Source organism: Borostomias antarcticus (genome assembly GCF_949987555.1).
Source record: "Borostomias antarcticus genome assembly, chromosome: 9".
NCBI lineage: Eukaryota > Metazoa > Chordata > Actinopteri > Stomiiformes > Stomiidae > Borostomias > Borostomias antarcticus.
In genome coordinates, this window is record NC_140242.1 from 9,520,252 (window position 1) to 9,542,376 (window position 22,125).

A 22,125-nucleotide genomic window follows, 5' to 3' on the forward strand; every position below is an offset into this window, starting at 1 on the left:
GGTTGAGTTGGTTAGAACGCAGGCTATGATTCACATTGTTAAGATTATAGAACACTCGCGCAGAAAAGGCGCAGAGGGCAGCGTCTAAGTGAACACGGCCTAAGACCTCTTATAACCTAGTACTAAGGAGTTCTCAGGAAATGGATGACTAGGCTAAACTCATTTCAACTTTCTAGATGTTTTTTTTTTATCAGTACTTCCTTAATCATAGCATATGGATTCCTACAGTACAAAACACAATAAGGTCTCTGAGTGACTTCTCCATCAGTGCTGTTGGAGTTCATACCTCTACAAGGCATCTGCAATCAGTCTGTGCCATTATGCACTGATAGACAATCAAGATGGAAGAGGATGAGGGAGACATTGCAGTGGTCGGTATCGGATGCAGTTTTCCTGGAGGTTTGTCATTTTAATTTTTCACATGATCATGTTTGTGCATGCTAGGCTAATCATACAATTCATCTCAGTCTGTGTTTTTTAACTTTATAGTCAGGGGTTAAATTGGGCCGGGGCTATCTAGGGCTCAGCCTGGCACATAGATTCCCAAACGTCATCAGCCGGAGCTCAACCTCAGCACATCTTCACTTAATTTGTTTTAACTTTTTTGGGGGGTGGTGTTTATTATTAAAATAATGCAGCAATTTAATGTTCACTATCGTGATCTCAAATGTTGTTTATCATGGAAAGAGATCACGTGATCAGGGCCGTGAAGCCAGGCTAGTGGAGAGCGGTAGATATGTGCTATTTAAGTGCAAAAAGGTGCTTTTTATATAAAAGGCAAGAGGCTGTCAGTGAAGCCACCTCGGAGAAAAGGCTTTCCTCTTTCGAAAACTGTATTCACTTCAGTGAGTTACAAAATAATAGATACGGTACTGCAGATTGAGTTACAATTATACAGTACGATTATACAGTACTGATAATAGTATATAGTATACCAACCTGGACCTGGTCTAGATACAATTTAACTTTAACTGCTGTGTGACTAATAAACAGATTTCATTCAACTTTAATTTCATGCAGTTCCCCTTTCTCAGTGTTTATGTAGGAAATACTAGGAAATTGCTGATTTGACATCATTCAAAGCTAATGGTTTCAGGCTAATGGTTTCAGGTGAGACCAGCGTGTGTAGGGAGAAGAGGAAAGGGGGAGGAGGAGAGGGAAGGGGGAGAGGAAGGGAGGAGAGGGGAGAAATAAGGTATCCTGCATTTGGAGGAAAGGTTTTGAATGGTATGCATGGGTGGATCTTTCTTCTGAAATGGGACTGTGCTATATAGTAATGGTCCACTCTTGAGACATCAAATCAAATCAAGTTTATCTATATTCATGGTTACCAAATGTAGTCCAAGATCTGCCGTATTTGTGCCCTACACAGGTGTGTCAATTTGTCTGATTGCATAGGATTCTATGCACTAGAGCCAATTAGATCACTTGATACACCTGTAGAAGACACAAAGATGGCAGGTCTAGGACTACATTTGGTACCCATGAATAGCACAGTTTCATACAAGTGAATGCAATTCAAAGTGTTTCACAGTAATGAAACAAAGGCAATCAGACCATTTAATCTCAAAGATAGATCATCAAAGACTTGGTATTTGCTATTTATGTATGCACCCTTGCCAACCACGGTAAAACAGCCCCCCAACATAACAAATGTAACCAGTTCAACCCGTTTATAATGACAGGTAAATCATAAAATGCACTAAATTGAGAGGATGGAGTGATTTGCAGATGGGACTGCGGAATATCAAGTCACAGTTTGTCTGTGACCACACACAATTGGTGAAAAACAGTAAATAAAAAGTAGCCTATACGGTACAGTATGTCTGGGCTACAATAGCCTACTTAAAACTCAAGCAATTCTTCCTACTGCTAACGTGTAAATGTTATATTCAATGTTGATGTCAAATGCAGACATAAAAAGCTCCAATACACGTCTGCATTTGCTAAAACATGTACTATTAATATTCACATTTATGTTATATGTATTAAGTGTTGGACTGAAAATCTTGATCTTAAAACAATTTACATGTCCTGCAGTCTTCAATCGTTTTCATGTAAAATATAAAAGAATGTCACAATCTGAAAGAAGCTCAAATTATTCTTCCAGGTGAGGGGTTGGATAATTTCTGGAATATTCTTCTGGAAGGAAAGAACTGCACAGTGCCGATCCCAAATGAGAGGTTTAACAGTGCTCACTGGTACGATCCAGACAACAGCAAACCGGGGAAGACTCACACTATGAAAGCTGCTCTCATGGATGGGTTCGTATGAAGTCTCCTTGACCCTCAACATTTTTGTGCATGGCGACACGCACCATAGAAAGCAAATGTCACCATTTTCTTCTAGCACCACAATGTTTTTTTTGTTAATTTTTTTATTTAACCTTTATTTATACAGGGAAGGCCCTTGAAACACCCTGTTACAGTGCATTTTGAAACAATACAAAAAAAGAAGCAATCAATAACAAAATTACAGTACATATACTGTATTATAATACGGGTAGATTAAATCAAGCATTCTGATTTGTTGACAGCGAGTCACGGGGTGTACTGTATAGCATAAAGTCCTGTAGACTGCCCCGGCAGGTTCTGTAGCTAAAATCACTTAGACAAGAGACGCGCCCTTTGTTTATGTCTGTTGCAAAGCAACAGCCACACCGGGGACTATTTTCTCTAACGTTACTGAAATGCGATACAAAATGTTGTTTGATGATTTTGTGCTGAAAGGCAGTCATTGTCTTTGTTTACTATTTATACTTTCGCTGGCAACCCGTATTATAAAAGCAATAAGGTACTCAAGGCAGTACTTTGTTGTGAATAATGTACAGTTCAAGGGTTTGCCGGCCCTCCGCTGCACGTCGGGCCTAACAACACCCTTGAACTGTACATTATTCACAACAAAGTACTGCCTCTCGTACCTTATTGCTTAAATAAGACATTAATGCAAGAGCAATCCCCATGTAATGTATCATCTAGAAGAACTCTAAATGACTATGGGGATCAACTGGCCTAGTTTTAGTGAGTCCTGGAGCCTGTTCCATTTATCAGGAGCGTAGAAGGAGAAACCTACGGTGGCCCTGAAGTGTCACTACACAACACATCAAAAAAAGTGACAACGCTGTGGGTTGTCACTTTTTTTGATGTGTTGTGTTGTAACACTTCAGGTCCACCGTAGAAAGCAGTCTTTCTGATTCACTATTCACACAAGGAATAAACAGTCTGATGTGTGACTGCGAGCGTGTTTGGTAGTTTGAATCATTAGTAGCCTTCTTGGAAGTGAGGACATACATAGGGAGCTTGCCACATAGGGCTTTATAAATAAACAGAAGAAAGTGATGCTCTCTTCGAATCGCCATCACCAGTTACAAAGCACAGAGCACTATGATACCGCATCAAGTGGCTTCAACACGGTGGGTGAGGCATGCATATACAGTACACAACATCAACATAATCAAAAACAGACATCATCAGTAATTGCACAATAGACGTTCTAGTGTAGAATGAAAAGCAAGCCCTATTCCTGTATAGGAAGCCAATTTTTGTGCATGAGTCGGCTAGCTCACGAAGCTCTTTAGCTGCTCTGCACAACGTCCATGTCCATGACAATGTCTTAGCAGTTATGACCGGGACAAGTTTTCCAATTAGGGAAAATGTTTCAGGTGCCCGTTTGTTTCGCTGGCGCCAGCAGTGTGGCGAATACCTTGCTGGCCTTGGCTGGACATGCAAATGAGGTGACAAGATTCCCTGTTCCTGAGTTTCGTGACGTCAGGGATGTGCATCTGTCTTAGGACACCGACACAGTTTCTCTGTTCTCCACCACCTTTCACGGCAAATGTGGAGATGGTGATGCCACATCCCGATCAAGCCTCAGCTCGGTCAGCAGAGATTGCAGAGATTTTATCAAAGGGAGTGGTGACTGGTCCCGTTGGAGCAGAGAAATGAAGGATATTCCTGCTACTTCCTTGTGCCAAAGAAAACGGGAGGTGTGAGACCAATTTTGGACCTCCACCTTTTCAACAAGGCAGTGGCGAAATTGAGGTTTCACGTGCTTATGGTGCGCCAGATGCTGGAAGCATTCCTTCCTGGTGTCTTTGGCACCAGCATAGATCTGAAAGATGCTTATGTGCCGATAGTGCCTCGGAAGTGCCATCAGAAATATCTGCGCTTTGCCTTCCAGGGAGTGGCGTACGAGTATACCAGACTCCTGTTTGGATATGCTTGCACCCCCAGGACCTTGTCCATTTGTGTGGAGACAGCGTGTGCTATTTCAGCGTGTCATGAGGGGTTCGCTAGGACTACGGTCTATGGGCATTCCCTAGTCAAGCGTTTTTTGACTGGCATGCGCCGTCTTCGCCCTGTGCGTTAAGCTACGGCGCGTGTTTAGCGAGCAGGACTTATAGCCGATGCCTTCTATCCTCCGCCTCATGCTAGCGAGGAAGAGGCTTGCTTGCACTTTTTGTGTCCTGTACATGCGCTGACTTGCTATGTTCAGCACATGGCTGCGACCACCCCCCAGTTGGTTTGTCACAGTCCTGGTACCTGGAAGGTAGGTTTGCCGCTATCCAAACAACATCTTTTCTAATGCATATGTGAGGGCATCTCCAAGTCTTATGAGACTGCGGGTCACTCTCTGCTTGGGGCAGTTCAGGGACACTCTATGTGGGGCATGACCACATCTGTTGCCCTGTTTAAAGGAGTGTCTGTGGCGGACATTTGAGTATCGGTGACTTGGTTGTCACCGTCTCCTTTTGTCCACTACTATCTTTTGTCCATGTTGTCTGTCTCTATGGCATCGTCTGTGCTGGGCACAGCTGTCAGCGGGAGTCAGCATCGGACATTATGGTCTTTTGGCCCTGGGGCGGCACCATCGGGTGGGTGGCCGGCCATTCACCTCTATTCTTTTTTTTGGACCAGAATTAAGCAAAACTACCAGACTGATTTTTATGAAACTCGGTGGAGGCGTGTACCATGAGCCAACTTACAACCCATTAAATTTTGGAGCGGATCTGAATCACATGGCGATCCCATGAGCTGTCTCTTTTGTTTGTTTGTTAGCAGATTTACACAAAAACTACCAGACGACTTTTCATGAAAATCAGTGGAGTGTAGCATGAGCCAATTTAGAACCTATTCAATTCTGGCATGCATAGAGCCAAAAAATGCATTCAGGGCATAGGTCTGTGTTCTCTGAGCACCATTTCTTGTATCAGTATACAATAATAAAAATGATTTCTTTTTCATTCTCAGGTTCAATGAACTTGACAATAGGTTGTTTGGCATCACTGATGCCGAGGCAGAACACATGGATCCCCAGCATAAAGTCCTGCTGCAGTGCACCTATAGGGCTCTGGAGAGCGCTGGTTTGCCAATGGAAAAGGCCAGTGGCAGTAGGACTGGAGTATTCCTGGGTATGTTATGTTAACTGTTCAAATCCTTTCAAAGTAGCTTGCTTGTACAGTATAACACCTTTGTGTAATCCTCTTTGTTTCCTTATAGGGTTGATGAACAGAGACTATGAGCTGACAACAGGTCAACACAACCCAGTTTTGCTCAACCACTGGGCGGCCACTGGGAAAGCCATGAGCATCGCAGCCAACCGAATATCCTACACGTTCAACCTCACTGGTCCCTCCCTTGCCATAGACAGTGCCTGCTCCTCCTCTCTCGTGGCGCTGCACCTTGCCTGTCAAGCCCTGAGACAAGGTAGCACTCTAAACAGTACTGTATCCACTTAAAGATCAATCACCCACTGGTATCAGGGAGTGGTTGTCTAAATCCTCTACATCTCTAAACATGTACAAATAAGTTCATGTTTCTCATCAAATTATTCTTTTTTTGTCTTATCATGTAAGTGCTGAACGCTTTTTGGTTTACCAGGTGACTGTGAGATGGCTCTGTGTGGGGGTGTCAGTTGCCTCATCGAGCCAACAGTCTTTGTAGTTCTCAGCAAAGCAAAGATGATCTCACCTGAGGGCACCAGCAAACCCTTCTCCAGCAGAGCAGATGGCTACGGAAGAGGAGAGGGATGTGGGATTGTCCTGCTGAAGCCACTGAAACAAGTGAGCTTTTTATTTGGTCTTTCCCTTTTTCTTTGTACAGCATAATGGTGAAGAAGTATTCATGACACTTACAGTATACATACAGTATTAAACATTTTTGGTACACTATTTCAGGCTTTACGAGACTGTGACTATGTATGGGGCATCATCAGCAAAACTGCAGTCAACCAAGATGGCCGCACGGTCACTCCAATCACCAGGCCATCCATGGTCCAGCAAGAGGAGCTGCTGCGCAGAATCTACTCTGAATCTGACCTGTCAGATGTCCAGTACATAGAGGCTCATGGGACTGGAACCCCAGTTGGCGACCCTATTGAGGCAGGGAGCATCTCCAAGGTCATCGCCACAGCCAGACCTCCAGGTTCACAGACACTCTGCATCGGCTCTGTGAAAGGTAACATTGGACACACAGAATCTGCAGCAGGAGTGGCAGGGCTGATCAAGGTGCTCTTAATGATGAAACATGAAACCATTGTACCCTCTGTGTTCTACTCTGAGGACAGTGCAAGCATAGATGCGAAAGCTCTGAATGTGAAAGTTCCCACTAAAGCAGAAAAGTGGGAAAATACAGCTTCTGTTAGAAAGATTGCAGGGATCAATAGCTTTGGTTTTGGGGGAACAAATGCCCACGCCATCGTTAAACAGTATGATCAATCGGCTACCAGCACAGCTAAAGTTAAAAGATCACATGAATATTTTGTCCTCTCAGCAGCCTCCGAAAAATCCCTCACTATGATGATGGAGGACACGGTTGAACAGATAGGTGCAGAGAACAGAGTGGACCTCCAAAAATTGACGTATACATCAGCATGCAGGAGAGGCCACTTGAAAAACAAATACAGGAAGGCTTTCACAACATCCTCTCTGCCTGATCTGAAAAGTCAGCTCAAATCTGCCATTAACAAAAAGCTGACTGCTTCAAAGCTAGATCCAAGGTTGGTGTTTGTCTTCTGTGGTAATGGTATCACCTACCGAGGCATGTGCAAACAGCTCCTGATAGAGGAGCCTGTGTTCAGAGAGAAGGTCAGTGAGGTTGAAACACTTTTTCAAAGATACCAACCTATGTCTGTCATAGGCAAACTGGAAAGTGAGTCTAGTGTGAGTGATGACTTTTCAAATCCAGAGATAGTGCAGCCACTCCTCTTTGCCATTCAGGTTGGCATTGCCAGCCTCTTGAAGCACTGGGGTGTCAAACCAGATGCCATTCTTGGGCACTCTGTCGGTGAGGTCGCTGCTGCCCATTGTTCTGGTCTCTTGTCCCTTGTTGATGCAGTGAAGGTGATTTACTACCGCAGTACTTTGCAGAGTAAGGTCACAGGAGGGAAAATGCTTGTGGTCAGCAACATGCCTGTGTCTCAGGTTATGACATTCCTGCCAGATTACTCTGGGAAGATCTGCATGGCTGCATACAACAGCCCCCAGTCCTGTACCCTCTCAGGTGATGCAGATGCTGTAGACAGTCTCCATCAGAAGCTAAGCAGCTCAGACAATAATAAGAAACTGTTCATCCATGCCCTGGCGGTTCCTGCTGCTTACCACAGCCATATGATGGACCCCATCCTGTCTCAAGTAGAGAACAGTATTGGCTCTTTGCAGGTGAATGAGACAGAGACTGAATTGTTCTCAACAGTGACAGGGAAGGAAGTAAAGCATCCAGACTTCAGCACAGGGGAATACTGGGCCAGGAACATCAGAGAGCCTGTGGCATTTGAGCAGGCAGTGATATCAGCAGCCAAGGAGAAGAAAAATTTGGTCTTTGTAGAGATAGGCCCTAGAAGGGCTTTACAAAGGAACATCATGGAGACTCTTGGAAATCACACCACAGTTCTTTCCTCTGTGCAACCAGATAAAGACCATGAGACAATACTGTCTGTTGTATCCAAACTGTTTGAGCTGGGAGTCCAGGTAGACTGGGACCAGTTCTACAGAGGATGTGAGACACCACCAACACCTTTCCCAAGTTACCAATTTGATTGTGTGAAGAAAGACATCATCTTTGAAGCAGCACAGAAAGGTACCTCGAGTAGCCACCCTGTACTAGCTCAGACAGGAAATGATGGTAGAACCTTCAGCTGTGACCTGTCCTCAACATCTATGTCTTATCTGCAAGATCATAAAAATAATGATGTTGCTATCGTAACTGGTGCCTTGTACGCTGAACTGGGTCTTGCTGCATTCATGGCCAGTGCCAAACCAAAGGTTCCACTCAACACACTACAGCTCAGTGTTAGCTTTCAGAGTCCATTTCTCCTTACGCCACATTCTCCTGAGATGAGTGTGAAACTGGTCTCCACTGGAAATGAGACAAAGTTTATGGTACAGTCCCCCATTGCAACCTATGCGTCAGGAAGCATAACGTGTGAGCCAGGGAGGGTGGCTGAGGAACAGTACATATCTTTAGATGCTGTTTACAAGCGATGCACATCAACCATTAATACTGAGGAATTTTACGATTACCTCAGTTTGAGAGGGTTTCAGTATGGCTCTGTTTTCAGAAACAAGGGGAATGTGCACTACGGGGAGGATCTGATGGAGGCCATCTGTGCTGTGGCTGTCCCTAAGGATTTGTTGCCTCAGTTGCACGATTTCTGCATTCACCCTGTAGTGCTAGACTACTTACTTCAGCTGACCCTTGTCACAGTTTCAAACACATTCATGGCCAGGCCTGGCTTTCCTGTTGAAATTGGCAGTTTGACTGTGCATGAACCATTGCAGCCCGAGATGGTTCTCTACTTGAGAGCTTCCAATGTGGCAGCTGACCATTTTAAAGTGTCCGGCTGCTTCACAGACAAGGCTGGTCGGGTCTTGGTTGAGCTTATGGATGTGATAATCAAATACCTTGGCAGTCAGTATCTTGTTGTTGAAGAATACTTCTTTCACAATGAATTCCATGCCATTTCAACTGATAGTCATCCCACCCACTCTCCCACAGCACTGGTCTTCGCTGACCAAATAGGAGTCACTGAAGCCATGCAAAAGCATTTGAACCCAACATCGAAATACATCTCTCTCGTGCATGCCAAGGACCTCTTAACCCATGGGTTCAAATCATTGCTGTCGAAGCTCAGTAATTCCGAGGTGGGCAGCAAGTTTGAAGAAATCTTGTTTATATGGGGCTTCGAAAATGTCACCTCTCACAAAACGGAGACAGTCTTACAGAGCATGGTGAGCTGCTGTGAGATATTCCGACAAATTGTGTTGGAACTTAAAGCCATGAAATTTAAGAATTCCATCAGAGTGATAACCTACCGCTCAGCAGAGACCACAGTGGACCACATCAGCCCTGGATTCGTACTGTCAGGAATGACTAGATCATGTGCTGCAGAGATGGCAGATCTCTCATTTCAGCTGATTGACATCAACTCTGTCTCTACTGAGGACATCAGAGCTCTGACTCAGATCTTAAGCTCATATCCGTGCAGACAGTACCCAGAATTGGTGGTGAAGGATGGCCAGGTACTACAACCTTGCATTGTCCATACACCCCATGAAGACACACACACACAGGGGAATGTTCACTCCTTGAAGTCTTCACAGTATGTCCTGCAAACTGCTGACCCATACAGAATGATCAGCTTGTCTGCCATTCCTTGTGATGATGACAGCAACCCTATCCAAGAGAAATCAGTTCAGATTCAGCTCAATAAGATGTGTGTTCATACCTCAGACTACTGCCCTGTCAGTGTCTCTGATTTGAAATTTGGCCAGACAATGTATTGGAACAAACAGACTTCTCAGAATCACAAGCTTCTGGCTCTAGACTTCAGTGGTACTGTCACTGCTGTAGGGAAAGATGTGAAACTGAAAGTTGGGGATCAGATTGTCTCTTGTTATCCTGTAGCTGCCACCTCCAGTATTGTAATTCCTGAGGGAGTGTGCTACAAAACAAAGAGGTTCCCATTTCTGAATGAGATTCCATGTGTGTCCTACTTTGTGCTGGCATGGGAGATCTTGCATCGGGTGTTACCTAAAGTTAAAAAACAGAAAAAGATGGGTATAATCTCCTCTGTTCCTGACTCAGGGTTGGTGAGAGTACTAGCTTACACTGCCAAAAAGTCAGGATGGAGTGCCATGGTTCTGCCACAAATGAGTGATCAGCCTCAGAACGTGAATAAGTTTGATGCACTCATTCTTTTTCCACCTTTTGAAAAAGCTCAGTTCGCAACAGCTTGCAGTGTTTCAGGTGTGACACACATTGTTGTTGTTTGTGAGAACCAGGAGCAGTCCTTCATCTCGCAAAATGTCTTCAGGGATGGCAATGACAGTGTTTGCATTCACACTGTGCAGATGTCTAGCATATTGGACAGGGGACATGTCAGAGCAGAGAGGCCACACATTCACCGCTGGCTAGAATCAATGCATTTGGACAAGAAGTCCTTAGATCTCAAGGCAACCACTTTTCAGCGGGGGACCTCAGGAAGTATTGACACACTGCATATAGAGGATTCGGAATCGTACTTCAGCTCAAAGACCTTGCCTGTAGTGGTTCTGGAGGATGACACCAAAAGCCCGCTGTCTAATATTCCGTTGCTGCCTAAATTGAACCAGCTCTTCAGGACGAAGGCTGTGTACATTGTCACAGGAGGACTTACTGGGCTAGGCTTTGAAACAGTAAAGTTTATTGCGCAGAGAGGAGGTGGAAACATAGTCATTCTCTCCAGAAGCAGTCCCTCTCCAGACCTTCAGTCAGAGATAGACAACATTAAGAATCAGTGTGGGGCTGCAGTTGTAAGCTTGCAGTGTGATGTTTCAGTCTCTACCCAAGTAGTGAAGACGGTTCAAATCATTGAGCAAAGCTTTCCCTCCTGTCCAATCAGAGGGGTGTTCCATAGTGCAGTTGCCCTGCATGATGGGCTGATTGAAACCCTAGACAGCTCTCTCTATGAGAAAGTATTGAAGCCCAAAGTCAATGGGGCTCTAAATCTTCACCATGCAACACAACACTGCAAGTTAGATTACTTTGTGTGCTTCTCCTCCATCGCTGCATTCATTGGCAATGCATCACAAACAAACTACGCTGCAGCAAACTCATTCCTGGACACGTTCTGTCAGTATAGGCGGAATATTGGACTTGCTGGGCAGTCCATTAACTGGGGGGCTTTGAACCTTGGTCTACTGCTGAACAAAGACCACTTACAAAGATTTCTAGCAGCAAATGGTCTGATGGTGATGGAGGTAGGGGAAATCCTTGAGAGCTTGGAACAATGCCTCCTGCTGAACAGGCCACAGCAGGCTGTTTGCAAGTTCAGCCTCAAAAACCTGAGTCAACATGTCCTCATGCAAAATGCCTCCCTTCGCATGCGTTTAGGTGCACTGGTAGAGGAGGGACTCAAAAAAGGGAAATCGGTAGAAGCTAGAGATAACCAAACTACTGAATCCAAGTCTCCGAGTGAATATGTCATGTCAGTGCTCAAGGAAACAATGGGACTTGAGAACGATGAGCTGAATGATGATTCCTCTCTCTCTGCGTTGGGGATAGATTCAATGCTGGCCATGACGCTGCAGAATGTGATCTTTCAAGACATGGGTGTGAATGTTCCCCTGGTTAAATTGCTGGATCCCAATAGTACACTGACTACCTTGGTGAAAGAGATAGAAGAGAAGAGATAGAAGTGACTGACTTGTTTACACTGTAGAGATTGATTTAGTTGAATTGAAATTACACTATGATCAGTTGGAATATAGGTTTTGATTACAGTGTACAATTTCTCATATAGTTTTTTTTTATTACACAGTGTAATTTAATAGTATTTCAACATTTGTAAATAGTAGCCTATTATAATCAGTTTTCTTACATTGAGCTACTCGATTGTGAGGAAGAATGTGTACATTTGCCCTGATAAATGTATGTCCTGATACATTTCCCTGTGACCACTATTATATATTGTCTTTACTATATTTTTTGTCTGACATTTCATTGTGATATTACTGTATGTGCATACTGTACATGATGCAGTTGATAGTACTTTTGCCAACTGCTCAATACTACTCCTGATATAGTCTGCATCCTTCTTTTTCTTGTTGGACTTGTGAAGCACCATTATTGAGTCTCTTGACTATTTTTTGTGACATTTCATTGTGATATTACAGTACACCATGTAGGCTAGTTGGTAGTTGTCTACTCGATAATACTTGTATTATACTCTGCAACCTTTGATGTTAGAAAACTGAATGTAAGAAATTGGTCATAATGTAACGGAATACTACAAGTTAGGTGATCTTGATGTTTATATGTTCAGATCAATAAACAAAATTCTGCATTTTGTTTGTGATTTCTACTGGCAACTGTGCAACATGCAGGCGGGATGTTAGTGGATGTATCTAAATGCACTATGTGAGTTAAATTCATTCCACTGAAAGGAATAGCTTTGATTACTTGGACATCTGATAGTAATGCAATGTTATACAAGGTTGTTAGATGCATTCTGAGTTTCATGACAGCCATTGTATTTGTGTAAAATAGCATTTCAATGTCACAGTAGAAAATACAGGTGTTAATTCATGTGAATAGCTTATTCCACATCTATTATTTATGAGGAAGAAACACAACATAAAGCTTACATTAATAAAATACTATTTTACCTTTATATCCTATTTGTATTAAACATAGAGTATTACCTACCTTAATAGACCTGATACACACTAATCACTGACAGAATGTCAGAACCTCCCCAAGGAAGGAGCAGAGATCTGACATACATTGCTCTCAAGATAGACAGAATACTTTATTATCCCTTCATAATCCCAACATAAGACACACAACACAATAAAAACAGCAAAATAATATAATATAACATAAGGCATACACAAGAGCATTAAAACGGCACAATCAACAGCAAAAAGGTGCAGAAGTAGGATACAGTAAAGCCCAGGGAACCACTCCTATGCCAGTTCCATCATGGTGCTTTGGCTCCACGTTAAGGCTCTCATGACACTGCAGTCATTGTACACAGCAGCATTTACCACAGCAGCAATTCCCAATACAACTGTATGACAACATTAAACATACTTACTGACCAAGCAGTCATAAGTATTAATGACCAAGCAGAAATATCACACCAAGTTGATAGCATATGTATCAAAGTTGGTGTGATATTTCTGCTTGGTCATTTTGTATGAACATATATGTTAGTATATTCTAAAGGTAATGCTTGGATAAGGTTAACATTATATTGTATAAGGGTCGTGTCAATCCCAAGATATAGAGAGCATCTGACAGCTCAGCTCCCACAGTTTCTGAGCCACCTTGTCGTCTCTGGCAGCTCTGGAGCAGGTGGCTGGTGCACAGTCACTGTGGGTAAACAGAGAAGACAAGCCTGATGATGATCATCACAGTATCTATCTTACATAATTATATTATTGAATTGATTTGAAACCTTTATTTAGACAGGGAAGACAGTTGAGAGAGAGCTCTCTTTTTCAATGCCACCCTGATTACAATAAAACACATACAGAAGCGGGACATGATACAACAGAACAAATAAATCACAAAAATGAGGTCACAAGATCCAAAAATAAAATAAAACAAGACTAGGTAACGCTTTATAATACAGACACTTACCAGTGTCTTACCCGTCTTACCAGTGTCTTACCCGTGTCTTACCCGTGTCTTACCCGTGTCTTACCCGTCTTACCTGTGTCTTACCAGTGTCCACAGTGATCCCGGTGATCCAAAGAGCACCTTCCTTTTACATGCTTCCCTTGCTAAGAACGCCGTAGCCCTCCTATCCTTCTACTTTTGAGCCAGCAACCGGGGTTTGCTCAGGAGGTGCTGTGCCGCTTTGGTGTTGAACGTCAGCTTATACTTTTCATATTTGTATTACATTATGGACTGAACTCCACCAGTTTTTCTTACTCTGAAGAGGACGGGAGACACATTATCACTGGCTCATCGCTTCTAGGTGATTTTACCGTCTCGGACTCTCATATAAATTCTGATTTGAACAGCATTTTTACTAACTAAAGCGCCTCAATGAGAAGGACATCAAACTGGACCTTAACTCTACAGTATAACGCTTTCGGACTACTGGAGAAAGGGATTTTCCCTAGAGGTCTCAGAATCAGGAAGTTCCCAGCCTATGGCTCAAAAGACAATGGGGATTTCAGAAAGAAATGGGAAACCTTTCTGCATAAGTGTTCATTAGATCTGATACTCCTAGTAATAGAGGAATCCAAAAAAGGTTGATCATTCAACAAGAAATTGACAAGAAGTTGACTGCCCTGAATAGTGATCCAGAAATGGCCATTTTAGAGACTAAATTAAAAGAAAATCTCAGTAAGTTTACCCTTACACTGAAATAAGAAAAAATTCCAAACGGGACGAAAAAGACTACAAAGATAACAAGGTGTATTCGTGGCAGAGACGTACAGATTCAACTTCACGAGTGATGATGACTCCGATGCCCCACACCACTCAACCAAATATTTTTAGAACAAGGTCAGCCCCTTACAAAGGGGGCCAAGCTCAATTGATGGACCAACAGAGGGTACAGAGGAAGAAGAAGATGAAAAGGGGAAGAAAGAAATCTGCCGCGCAACTACTACACATGGAGTCGCAGTCAGAAACAGAGATCTATCAGGTACCCCGCTCTCAGAATTGCACACCTTTTCCTTGACCAACATATTGAATGAATTTGATTTGAAAGTAGATCTTTTTTGTTTCTATAGGAATTTGCATCTTAAGGCATGGTATCAATTGGCTCCTTCTCCAACATTTACCCTGACCCAATCTGAAGTGGATAGCCATAAACCTACCCCTTTCAAACCCAAATCCTATTTTTGTCCAACAGTACAGAATGCTACCTTGAATACTTTTGAGAAGAAAGTCAACTTTGAGATTGCAAATCTTCTCTCCAAGAACAACACCTATGGTAGACACAACCTAACTAAGGCCGAGCGTGAAGTGCTCAAAGAACTTTCTGACAATAAAAACATAGTGATAAAGAGGGCAGATAAAGGAGGGGTGGTCGTGGTATGGGGCTACGAGCAATATACCAACGAGGCCTATCGACAATTAAGGGACACAACTTTTTATCTCCCCTTAGTGGGGAACCCTATAGTGACTTTAACACTTGAACTTGAGGATCTGCTTTCTAAGGCTAAGGAGGAGAATCTGATTACAGAGCTTTCTATGATTCCCAAAGTACACAATAATCTTATTTATCCTCCAGGCAGACCAGTTATTTCGGGAAATGTAAGCCTGACAGTGCCTACTTCGAAATATGTAGACTTTTTTTTTATCAAGCCCTTGCTCCCAACCCTCCCGGCATATATACAAGATACCACTGATGTTCTTAATAAAATCAAGGTACACAACAATATCGGCCTCAATGCCTTACTAGTAACTTTCAATGTCGCAGTGCTGTATACGAACATCGATCACCCACAAAGTCTTTCAGCCTTGAGACACTTTTTGGACAAACGCCTTCACCCGAATTAACCACCTACGGATTTCCTTACAGAATGGACACTGAATAATAATGTGTTTTTGTTTCAGTATTATCTATTCAAACAGGTGAAAGGCTGTGCTAAGGGTTCTTGTTTTAGCTCATCTTATGCCGATTTATTTATGGGTAAATGGGAAGAAGACTGTATCATCCACGCAATACATTTTTAGATAAAATAATTTGGTGGGCCAGATACATCGATGATGTCATCATGTGGTGGGATGGCACTGAAAAGGAGTTACTGTCTTTTCATGGCTAACTCAATAGCACGAACAGCAATGTAACACTTTCCTTGGAATATGATAGCTATTCTCCAAAGATTTTGGACACAGCTCTCACCAAGGCTAGCGCACTTGAGCGGCAGTCCCTTCTAATTAGAAAGCCTGCTACAACAAAAAAGGAACAGGTTTATTTTTCCACACGTTATAGTACAAAGGCATATGCTACACGGAACATCATTAGATGTAACTGGTCTCTCCTAAGTGCAATGAGTCTTTCCTAACCCCCAGTTTTCTCCTGTAGGAGAGCTCTCACCAAAGGTGATAGATTAGTGTATAGTCACCTACCAGCAGAGGAACGAGTCACATGGTTACCCAAAATGCCTAGTGGTACCTTCAGATGTGGTCACTGCAAACAGAGTGACATTGTAGTTAAATCCAAAGGTTGGATCGTTTAAAGAGTTTGTGGAAATTCCTAAGACCCTGGCATCGAGATCTTAGATGGCAGGTAGCGGTTCAGCAATTCCACGGACACAGATTGATTTTCATCAATCAGGCACAAGCTTGGATCCTGGGTTACAGAAAGAAAACCTGAGAGAGAGAGAATCTGTCCTGTCCCCCACTTAAAAAGAGCAGGAGACTGAGGTGTGTCCTGTTTGCATAGACAGCACCAATTGGTCACTCACATGGTGAGGGGCTCTGTGGGCGAGCTTTGACCCCCACTCACTTGGGATCATAAAAGGGGAGCCAAGATTCTCTTAAGAGTCTGGAATCATCAAATATCCCTGTTATGGTTTCAACATATTACATTTCCCCAACATGCATAATCAACTGATTCATAATTGTAGCTTCAGATTGATAGAAAACATTGCTAGGTTAACTTAGAAGCACAGAACCAGTTATTTACAAAAACAATAACACTTGGGTACAAATACAATGCATCAATACCCATACTTTATTCCCAGGGCTTATGTTCATGGTGGTTGCATCACATACTTGGGAGAAAGTAATTGAACTTTATTAATGACAAAAAAATGTGAGAGAATGTTCATCCTCTTAGTCTCACTGTGTGAAGAATATGTTGGGCCCATGTGGTCTCAGGAATGTGAGTGCCATGGGTGTATTAACCCGGGGGGGGGGGGGGGGGGGGGACCATGGTGAGGAGAGAAAGAGTTAATGGTTTGCCAAAATCCCATTTCAAAGGACCCCGTCCTTGGGCTAGAAAGGGTTCTGTCAGGTTTACTGAGTTTGACAGGAAACAGTCTAAATGAACCACGTTTATCTCTGCATGACCTCCCATTGATTAGTCACTGGGTAGGGGAGAGCAGGATGTCCCTGGCCTGAGCTTGGACGTCTGCAGATCTTTATCAGGTGTGGAGTGTGATCACCAACATTCCTGTGTCAGTCCCACAGTATGGCTTATATAATATTCGTCATGTCCATAATCTGATACACTGGTAAGACACTGTAAGACACTGGTAAGACACAGGCTGTATTATAAAGCGTTACCCAAGTCTACACTATATTCTGTTACACTTTTACTTAAGAAAAAGAAATGGTGCACATCTACAAGACCAAATAACTAAATAGACATCTTCTGTCTGTCTCTGGCTATTAAAGCCCTCAGGGTTTGGAATGACTTGCCAGAGGAGATTAGGCTAATCTTGGTTCTTATTGCTTTATGGTTATTATCATAAGATGTTCATACATTGACATTCACCATGTTTTTGTTGTTTTTAATGGCTTGCTGTTGTTAGTTTCATTTTCCCATGTTTTTTTTTTTTTTTTTTTTTATAATGGCTTGCTGTTGTTTCACTTTGTTTTGTTTGACCTTGCTCTTGTTTTATTTTGTTAATGTAAAGCACTTTGTAACAATGTTTTTAAGTACTAGACAAGGTGTACTTACTCACTCTTGTCTGTCTGACCTATATCAGATACAAATCTTGATACAAAAACCTGTGATCACCTGTAATATCCACCGCTCTTGGTCTCCAGTTCCGGGGCCACAGCACAGTAGATGGTGGTCTGGGCTCCCTGGGCTGCCTTCTTCATGAGGGGACTGATCATCTTCAAGATGCCCTGCTGAGGACCATTCATGTGGCGCCAGAGCTCAGTCTGAACCACCCCAGGGTGGAGGGAATGCAACGTCACGCCCGTACCTAGGACAGGAGAGCATTCTAAGATGGACCATACCAAAAATAAAAATAATTTATGTAATACTACTAGAAATAACTGAGAAAAGATGGACAGCTGCTGTACAAGTTTTGAAAATGACTTTTTCTCTGGGTGACACAAAACAACGTCCAAACGATAGTGGCAGTGGCATAAAACAGTTGCTATGCTTCATGAATTGTTTAGACAAAGCTTTGGCAACTGGCACGAGCAAAGGCTAATATTTTGAGCATTGGAACTGTAAAACATGAAGCACTTCAAATGCATCCATTTCATGCCAGAGAAACAGGCATCGGAGGGTGAGAAAACACAGACCTTCTAGCCGCTTGGCCAGTGAGCGGGTGAAGAGGATGTTGGCTAGCTTGCTTTGGCTGTATGCCTTGTTCTTGTCGTAGATTTTCTCACTATTGATGTCCTCCAGGTTGATGATACCCCAGCAGTGGGCCACAGAGGCCACGTTGATGATCCTGGCCGGGGTGGATCTCTTAATCAGGTCAATCAGTAAGTAAGTCAATAGGAAATGACCTAAAGTGACAATGGGACACATTGACTAGATGAGATGAAGTACAGTAACTGTTTGACAGTCTACTTCCTTACAGTGAATACAAATAATAATAATAATTCACTATAGTTTAAATATTGGTGACTGACTAGACCAGTTATGGAATTAATTTACTTCTACTTAAAATTTTTACAGCATGACTACCTGGACAGAATGTATAAGGCATCATATAAAACTAGTAAACATAGTTTATGATAAACATACTGTTAACATGGTTATGACTTGTTTGTTTCAAAGATTTAATAGGGGACATTTGGGCTTTGCACTTCTCCACATATTTTATGATTTTTATTTTCCATTTTACCTCCTACGCACAAGGAAGTAATTGCCTAAATTAGTGTGACAGACATTTCACTCTGCATTGTGTTCTCTGTGTCTTTGAAATCGAGTTTAACATGTTTTTGAAAGATTTTTCAAGGTGCCCACCCACATCCATTGTATGACCAAAACAGTGGTAGAGCAATTATCAGACTTTCTCAAAAGTGCTAGTTTTGTCAACGTTTTGATCTGAACCATTGTATATGATCATAAGTAACCTTAAAACAGGGCTAAACATGCATTTTCCCTTTACTACTCCTTTAAAACAAAACTTTGAGAGAAGCCAGCTCCCTGTGTGGGGATGCTAGAGACAGAGTTTGGACTGGGGTGTGTGGGGGGAGAGCCCAGAGTGGACCGAACTGCCCCCCACCAGCTGCAGCCTGAGCCACAGAGCCCGCCCAAACATGGCTGCCTATTCGCTTCCATTCATTTTTAGGATTCAGGAGCGAAAAGTCCCTGCCATTCATTGTCAATGGGGGGATTGAAACAGCCATATCTCCATGGACGGCGCCAGGATTTTTTCTCTCCAGGGGCTAAGGAGAAAACAGCGAAAACATCCGAGTGGGGTTTTCAGCTGACTATCGTGTATCGTATTGTATTGTGAGATTAGTGTATCGTTACACCCCTACTAATTACCCAAATTAATTCTGCAGCATATTACATAGATGTTTTGTTACTCTCTCCCCACAATGCAACAGGCAGAGCAAGGTGGCGATCGGTGCTGATGGTCAACTGTGCAGTCGTGATGCAATTCACTTTACTACTCACCCATGTGATTTACGCCAATATGCATCTCAAAGCCATCTGCTGTTTTTCCATAGGGGCATATCATGACCCCAGCATTGTTGATGAGGATGTTCAGCTGTTTCTCCTCTACAGAAAAGAAGACAAAACATATAAATACCATTAATGTGGTACACAGTTCATCCAAGTTTAAACTCAAGCAGATAGGCTAATCAATGGACATATAAACAGATGCTGAGCTGCTGGCTAAGTAGGCCTAATGTCGTGCCACACACTCATACCCTTGTTGATGACTTCTGCAAACTCCTTGATTGACTTTGTGTCTGCCAAATCAAGTTTCAAGATGATAACATTTTGGTTGCCAGAGCCTTCCTTGACTTCTTCCAGGGCCGCCGCTGCTTTTTCCATGTCTCTGCAGGCCATGATGACCCTGGCCCCTATTGAGACAAAGTGAAGGGGGAAATTATTGGGGGGAAGGATTATTTGTATGACTATTATTTTGACAAGAATCACACTGAGGGACATACTATATCAACTTTAAACTGATGGTTCCACCTAGTGGCACATGATAGTATAGCCACAATTGGATGCTTTGTTTCAAGGACTATGGGGGAGATAAGGACCACCCCTCTCATCACCCAAAGTTATCTTAAATCTATATATCCACACCAGGTATTGATTTATTCTCATTAATAGGTTTGTAGGCATACTGTCAGCCCAGTGCCATAATAATAGCCTTACTAGCCTCACCTCTCCTTGCCAGGTTAAGAGCTGTCTCTTTTCCAATACCAGTATTGGCTCCTGTGATGAGAACAGTTTTGTCATCGAGTCGCACAGGGGCAGACCTTGGGCTCCCAACATGGTTTCTAGGAATTGAGAGAACGTTTAGGCTATATTTCTATTGGTTTATGCAGTATGGCGCCAGACAGTCGCTACATACCGTAGCTACTGGTTAATTGACAAAATGTCCTTTGACTGTCAGAGAGACTGACTGACTAAAATTGTGAAGTAGGCATTTAGGCTGTCATATAAGACAAGCGTGGCCGTAGTATGGTCGTGTTATAACCACATCCATGGTTATAACCTACGACCAAACGGCGCAATAAGATATCGAGCCAATCAATAACAACGTTAACACGATACGTTAGATTTCAAGATTCAAGATATGTTCATTATGTGTGAACCATGGCTAATAAGCAGATCTTGAATCTTGAATCTTAGAATTTAACGTGTAGGTTGAGCTACTATAGCCTACCACTTGTAGGGCAACTGTTATCTCACCCCATTTCAAAACAGATCGCGGATGTCAGGTAATGTAGCAGCAATAAGTTCCGCTGTTGAACTGTAAATTTAATGCTGACTCAACTATTGTATAAACTTCTCAGAGCATACCGTGCGTCTGCTACATGGATGTATTAGGTCTAGCGCCTGAATGCGGAAACGTGTTATTACCTCACTGCCCTGTTATAGGCTGTCACCTAAATCAATCTGGATCTAAACCAATAGAACCCTTCTTATAATAATGCTCAGCCAGTAGAATGTGACATGTTCTGTCAACTGCTGCGCTGTAAACAGCATGGGGATCGAGGATAATAGCAAAGAATTTAGGCTACTACCTCCATGCTTTACAATCAAATAATGAACTACGTGTTCGTTGTTTTCATGCCAATTCATGGTCTTTTCAACCACTGTCGGTTTCATACCCGATGCATTCCATTTGACACTAGGTGGCAGTCGTGTACTTCAGTTAGGCCTATGGATGAAGCTGACCACTAGGGCCTGAAGGACCTGCCTATAACAATTGGGAATTAACTGTTAGCCTAGCTGGCCTAGCATTTACAATAGCCTACTTTAGTGGGATAAATGAGATATAGTGCACCTAAAATAGTGTCTTGGCCACACAAAAAAGCTTGATACGCAAAAATGTTTGTTTATGCAGTCTGATTGGGTTGAACTGAGGTCATGAGCTATTATCGTGCTTTCATGCCCTGAACCAACAGGTATTAATCTCTCTTGGTCACGTATTGGGGTAGCACCACGCTTCTCTTCTGAGGTCTGATCTGAGGAAGGGGGTGGGGGTTAAGGCTGTGTGTTTCGGCCTCCAGAGCAACTGAATAGTCACACAAAAAGTCACATGAGGTTGGTTACTGCTGTGATTCAGTCAACTCATGTTCAGTCAGTGTGCATGTGTGCCGGTCTAGCCTATAACCCTAAAGCTATACTAAATAGGCTACTATATGAAACTATTCTGACAGTTACAATAGGAGACTACTTGAGTAAAACAAAGCTTTCCTCTTTAGTGTGGAATTCATTTTCAAAGGCCGATTCATGCATGACAACATCAAAAGTGGATACCTGCTGTAGAAAATGAATGGTTCATTCACACAGTATTGAATATCACTGAGCTTACAGTAGGGTGTCCTCCATAGCCTCAGTGCAGGGAAGGTCATCACAGCAGGAAACATGCCATCAGGTGACTGTGCTTAAGTAAACATTTCCTTCCCCTGCCTCAGCAAACCCTTGCATTGCCCTAGCAACAGATTATAAATATAAAGTAGGCACGGTTGACAAAAAAGAGATACAGAACATATGACACAAAAATTA

The 22,125-nt window shown here is 42.8% G+C and overlaps 2 protein-coding genes across 3 annotated transcripts; one reads left to right on the plus strand and one right to left on the minus strand.

Moving 5' to 3' along the window:
* Window positions 1-341: 341 nt before the first annotated feature.
* LOC311312826 (mycolipanoate synthase-like) lies at window positions 342-11,671 on the plus strand (the record flags this gene model as incomplete). Its single annotated transcript, XM_084442832.1, has 6 exons — window positions 342-399; window positions 2,111-2,264; window positions 5,250-5,410; window positions 5,499-5,705; window positions 5,880-6,061; window positions 6,176-11,671. The coding sequence occupies 6 exons, from the start codon at window positions 342-344 to the stop codon at window positions 11,669-11,671; spliced, it is 6,258 nt and encodes a 2,085-aa protein (XP_084298958.1).
* Window positions 11,672-13,198: 1,527 nt separating this feature from the next.
* On the minus strand, window positions 13,199-20,934 carry rdh12l (retinol dehydrogenase 12, like). 2 transcript variants are annotated; one of them, XM_084443714.1, is made up of 7 exons: window positions 20,803-20,934; window positions 20,272-20,387; window positions 19,803-19,958; window positions 19,546-19,650; window positions 18,213-18,422; window positions 17,692-17,884; window positions 13,199-13,352 (listed from the first exon to the last, which is right to left on the minus strand). In XM_084443714.1, exons 1-7 carry the CDS (start codon window positions 20,805-20,807, stop codon window positions 13,250-13,252), a joined length of 888 nt encoding a protein of 295 aa, XP_084299840.1. In that variant the 5' UTR covers window positions 20,808-20,934; the 3' UTR covers window positions 13,199-13,249. The 2 variants fall into 2 exon arrangements, with proteins under 2 accessions (XP_084299840.1, XP_084299841.1); XM_084443715.1 differs by having other exon boundaries at window positions 20,777-20,880.
* Between the last annotated feature and the right edge of the window lie 1,191 nt (window positions 20,935-22,125).

Bases quoted from the DNA above. Each gene is read 5' to 3' on its own strand.
- rdh12l (XM_084443714.1), bottom strand. The intron at 17,885-18,212 runs GTCTGTGTTTTC...CTCCTGTCCTAG, and splicing joins ACTGGCCAAGCGGCTAGAAG to GTACGGGCGTGACGTTGCAT. The intron at 13,353-17,691 runs GTGATCACAGGT...GTTTACCCACAG, and splicing joins AAGAGCGGTGGATATTACAG to TGACTGTGCACCAGCCACCT.